Below are 5,698 nucleotides of genomic sequence, written 5' to 3'. Positions count from 1 at the left end.
CCCTCTGCCACTCGTCCCTAGTCTCGTCGTGGATAGTTCCTTCACGTCCTTTCCATTACATTCTTTTCCCTTCCCTTCCCTTCCCTTCCATTCCCTTCCATTCCCTTCCATTCCCTTCCCTTCCCTTCCCTTCGCTTCCTTCCTTTCTTCCTTTTTTTGAGGCAGGCCTGATTAAAGGTGTATACCACCATCCCTAGTGTATGGCTCCCGTCTTTCTATCTTCCTTGCCTCAGCCTCCTGAGTACCGAGAATACAGTCATGCATCACTAGCCCTGTCTACAGTGGCTGCATTCTAGAATTGCTTAGAGAGACAATGGATCTTGGATATAACCTGAGAAAAAAAAGAGAGATCTGATGAAGCCAACAGTTGATATACTAATTACATTAATGTCATACAATATGCCTGGTAGAGAAACCTGGCCTGGGTTCTTTTATTATTTATTTGTGTGTGTGTGTGTGTGTGTGTGTGTGTGTGTGTGTGTGTGTAGGTTCATGTGCAGGTGCATGTGCCCATGTGTGGAGGTCAGAGGTCAACCTCAGGTGTTGTTCTGAAGGGATCATCCGCCTTCTTCTTTTGAGACAGGGTCTCTCATTGTCCTGAAAGTAACCAAATATGCTCTGATAGCTTATCTGAGCCCTGGCTCTGCATCCCTGGCTCTGAGATCATAAGCACATGCCACCAGGTTTTTTGTAATATGGGTTCTGAGGATTAAACACAGGGTCCTTGTACTATAGAGGCAAACAGTTTGCTAACTAAACCAATTTCAATAATTAATTAAATTATTTTATGTGTCCGGGTGTCTTAGTTACTGTTTTATTGCTATGAAGAGACATCATGACCAAGGCAACTCTTATAGAAAATGAAAGCACTCAATTGGGGGCTTGCTTACAGTTTTGGACGGTTACTCCATTATCATCATGGTGGAGAGTGTGGAAGTAAGCAGGCACGGTGCTGGAGGAGTCCAGCAGATCTGCTGGACTGGGCCCACCCCGTGACACACCTCCTCCAACAAGGCCACACCTTCTGCAATGTGACCTAATTCTTCCCAATGAGTACCACTAAGTGGGGACCAAGTATTGAAATATATGAGCCTATATATGGTGGTCGTTCTCATTTAAACCCCCACAGTGCATATTTGCATACATACATGTATGTGTGCCACATGTATGCCTCCATGGTACCCATGGAGGTCAGGAGAGGACAGTGGATCTCCTGGAACTGGATTCATATGGTTGTGAGCCACTATGTAGGTGCTGGGAATTGAACTCGGGTCCTTTGGAAGAACAGCTTGTGATCTTAACCACTGAGCCGTCTCTCCAGCCCCCTGTTTTGAGAACTTAACAGGAAAGCATAGTGTCACTGTTTATCAGAGTTCAAATCCTGGCTCTAGTTCTTATTAGTTGTATCATTGAGGGCAATTTACTCAATCTTTCAGGGCCTCTGAATAATTGTCTATGCAAGTGTTTACACATATTGTTATAGATATTGAAGATTGATGAGCATTTGTAAAACTTATTGGCCTGTGCTTGATAAACTAAATTTTATATAATAAGGTTGTGCCACATGCCCGGACTATTTGCTCTACCACTGAGCCACATCTTTGATCCTTACTGGGGGATCCTAGGCAGGGACTCTACCACTGAGCCACGCCCCCAGCCCCTCACTGGGGGATTCTAGGCGGGGGCTCTACCACTGAGCCACACCCCCAGCCCCTCCCTGGGGGATTCTAGGCAGAGGCTCTATCGCTGAGACACGCCCCCAGCCCCTCCCTGGGGGATTCTAGGCAGGGGCTCTATCGCATCTTCCTTTCTATCACCATTGTCACCGTATCTTCTCATGCTTCTCTCTATCACGTATGCCGAATGTTCTAGTAATGTCATTCCTGACCCCATCGATCTCCTCACAGATCTATAGCTTTAGAATATTGGTTACTTGTCTCATTTCTGCAACAGAATTCTGGGCAGAAGCACCTCAGTGGGCTGGAGAGCTGGCTCAGAAACTAAGAGCTCTGGCTTCTGTAATGGAGGACCTCTAGCACGCCCCTCGGGAGGTTCACAACTGCCTTCAACTTTGGAGAGACAATGCTTTTGGCCTCTGAGGACACCTGCGTTCATGTAAACACAAACACACACAGAGAGACACATGTTCATGTATGCAAATACATGCACATAAACTTTTAACATAATAAAAATTAAACTTTTAAAAAAAAGGAGACTTAATATAGGCGTATAATCCCAGTTACTTGGGAGGCAAAGGCCCAAATATTTTAAGATATTTCTGGGCTATAGAATGCCTGCCTAGAGTCCAGTGAGCTATATCACACACACCCGCACACACGTGCGTGCGTGCACACACACACCAGACAGAAAGACAGACTGACAGACAGAGATCCCAGAAAGTTCTATCTTAATACTCGACAAACCAGGATCACTTCCTCAAACCCTGAGCCATCATCCCTCTGTGAAAGGCTTAGACAGAAATGAATGGGCAAGCACCAGGCCATTGTGGAATCGCCCGCTTCACTTCAGGCATGACAAGGTGCAGTCTCTTCTCATCCCTGTGGCGTCCTCTACAGTGGGTACTGCTTTCCTCATTGTCAATAATAAAATTTGAATCTGGAGTGAATTTATCTGCTCAGAGTCTCACTGCCCTAAAGAGTCGAGGGGTTTCACCTGAGGAATCCTTCTCCTCACGCCATGCCCTGACCCATATAACCAGTTCATATATATCCAAATAACCAGTCCTGCCAAACACATATTTACATACTGGTCAATTCTTGGTCCATCACTTGAAGACAGTTGATGCATAGAGAGGTTGATTAATGTGCCCAGTGTCACACAGTTGGGGGATTTGAACACAAGCCAATGTGCTCTGGGGAGGATACCTCTCACACTATCAATTGCTGGGTCCTAATGGCTGGAAAACAAGTTCTTCAAACAGTCAGTGAAGATAAAGCCAAAGAAATTCTGGAATGGGGCTGGGGATAGGAAGAGAGTGTACCCCGCTTAGTCTTGATTTTGCTCTCTTGGCCGAGGTCTCCAGCCATCCTCTATGTCTCCTGGAGCCATCGTTGGCATTGTTCTCGGGATCCTGGTTGCCATTGCTCTTGCGATAGGACTGGGCTACTACCTCTACAGCACCAAGGGCAGATGGTAATAAGTGGGGATCTGGAAGGGCCGGCAGGGGCAAGGAGGCATGGCTGCTGTCCGTGGTGTTGAACGCTGTCTGTGCGCTGTCTGGAAATTCAGGGTATTTTGGGTCATTGCCCAAGAGCAGACGGGTAAGGGGATGGGGGAAGATGGGTAAGGAACACGACAGAGCCTATGGAAACAGGCCAGAACCCGCCCTGTGAGATTATGAGGGATACGTGTTTCAGGACCTGCAGGAGATCAGCCAGTGATACAAATACCATGCCACCCACCTCTGTGATGCAGAGCACCCCAGAGTCCAGACCCAGTAAGTGACTCCACAGTCTATCTTCTTCCGCTGGGTGAGGGGTGGGGTGGGAGCTGCTATGGGAAGCCTGGGACTCTCCTCCTGGCTTAGCCCGGGTCACTGTTGCGTCCCAGGGAAAGTTTTGTCCTCCCTGAGATGAACCACTGTTCCCATTAACACCTCTCTCTCTCTCTCTCCCCCTTCCTTTTCTCTCTCTTCTGTCTCTCCTCCCTCCCTTCCTTCTCCTCTCTCTACCACTCCCCCCTCTCTCCACCCAGTCCAGTACCCAGCCTAGTGAATTCTAGACATGCTCTGAGCCCATTCTTTTTTCAATTTTTTGTGTGTGTTTCTTCTCTTCCCAAACCTCCTCCCCTCTCTTTGAGACAAGATCTCACTGTGTACCCTGGCTGTCCTGGAAGTCACCACGGTAGTCTCCTGAGTGCTGGGATTACAGGCATTTGACACCCTGGCCAGTTCCCTTCTTAGTCCACTTCAGCACGGTGCCTTGCTGCCCTCTATTGACAGATGTAGTCAGTGAAAAGCGATTTGGGACATCTGCCATCTCTGAATCTAGGATTCTGAAAGGAGCCCCAGAACTCAGAAGGTTGTTCAGAAATCAGTGTCTAGATGAGACCCAACTCTCTTCTCTTTCTTCTTTTTTTCTTTTATGGTGCTAGGATTGAAGGAACCTGGTGTTGAGGTAAATCTCCAACCTCAGTAAGCCCGTGCAAGGAAAACACAACTCAATTAATATGAATACAAGCTATGTGCCCAGATTGGCAGACCTACCCTGAGCCACATCCCCAGCCCTTCACTGGGGGATTCCAGCTGTGAAACCCCTTGAAATTTGCAGTTTCTCTAGGCCACATGCTTCTTCTACTCCATCTTCCTTCCAACTCCCCTTCTTCTGTCTTCCTCTCTCTCCTTCCTCTCCTCATCTCCCCTCCCCCCCTCTCAAACTTTCAGCTCCACCTCTCCCTTCCACTGGCTCTAGCCTTTATTTTACAAGTTAAAATGGGGAGAAGGTTCACATGAAGTCACCTGAGTACATGATTCACGCCTCTTCCGAGACAGCCCCTCTCGGAGAAGTAGAATTAGCACCAAAATACAAACAACACCAGGGCAACCCACAATGTTCTGGGGCCTCAAACACGCTAGGCAAGCTACCTACTACTGAGCTATACCCCAGTCCTTCTATTAACCAAAAACAAAGTTTTTATGTTATGTATATATGTGTGTATCTGTGTGTATGTGCACACGAGAGTGAAGAAGGTTCTAGAAGAGTCTAGGAGAGGGCATCAACTTCCCTGAGCTAGAACCAACTAACATGAGTGCTGGAAACCAAATTCTGGTCCTCTGAAAAAGCAGCAGCAAGTGCTTTTAATTTCTGATTTTTTACTCTTTTTTTTTTTTCCAAGACAATGTTTTTCTGTGTAGCCCTGGCTGTCCTCAAACTCACTCTGTAGACCAGGCTTGCCTCTAACACAGAAATCCACTTGACTCTGCTTCCCCAGTGCGGGGATTAAAGGCTTTGTAAAATGGTGATGGCGCATACCTTTAGTCCCAGCACTCAGGAGGCAGAGGCAGGTGGATCTTTGTGAGCTTCAGGCTAGCCTGGTCTACAGAGTAAGTTCTAAGACAGCCACAGATACACAGAGAAACCCTGTCTCAAAAAAGCCCAAAATAAATAAATAAATAAATAAATAAATAAATACAAAATAAAATAAAGCATTTTACTTTTCATCTTGAAACAGGGTCTTTCAAGATGTCCGTGTAGCCTTGAACTTGGTGTGGGAGCGCAGGAAGGATTTAAACTGTAATCTTCCCGCCTCTGTCTCCAGAGTAGCTGGGATTCCAAGCCAGTAGCTACAAGCCTGGCTCTCAGCTCCATTGTACATTGGAGAAACAGTTTCAGGAAGGATAAGGAGTGAGGCCGTGGCAGGCCACGCCCACAGCTCATGACCTCGACTTGGCCCCTCCTCTGTATCACTAAATGGTCTGTCTCACCTGAGGCATGATGGGAAGAAAGTCCTGAGGACTAGGGAACGTTCTGGAAACGCAGCGCCTAGTCCTCATATCTCACCCTAACTTTTGCCCTGGGATGTGGTTTGCTTTCTCTAGACAAACCAAAGCCTGTGCATGACAATACACCAAAGCTCGAAGGAGAGGCCAGAGGGAAAAAGGTGGGTGAGATCCTTGGATACTGTCACTACTCCCACACTTTCTGTCTGGTCCTTCCCCAGTCCAGTAGGATGCCCCCAG

At 47.3% G+C, this 5,698-nt stretch overlaps 1 protein-coding gene across 1 annotated transcript in view; it reads left to right on the top strand.

Annotated features, from left to right (window-relative positions):
• Ceacam20 (carcinoembryonic antigen related cell adhesion molecule 20) overlaps positions 1–5,698 on the top strand; it is a gene marked incomplete at its 5' end in the record, with an annotated part of 12,320 nt that overhangs the window by 2,745 nt on the left and 3,877 nt on the right. The window contains 3 exon segments of the mRNA XM_028782582.1: positions 3,036–3,153; positions 3,378–3,457; positions 5,558–5,619. Coding sequence (XP_028638415.1) covers positions 3,036–3,153; positions 3,378–3,457; positions 5,558–5,619 — 260 coding nt within the window.

This window comes from Grammomys surdaster, unplaced genomic scaffold, assembly GCF_004785775.1.
Source record: "Grammomys surdaster isolate TR1022 unplaced genomic scaffold, NIH_TR_1.0 805, whole genome shotgun sequence".
Lineage (NCBI taxonomy): Eukaryota > Metazoa > Chordata > Mammalia > Rodentia > Muridae > Grammomys > Grammomys surdaster.
The sequence above is the reverse complement of the archived record's forward strand: the minus strand, read 5'-3'. Positions and strand labels throughout refer to the sequence as shown.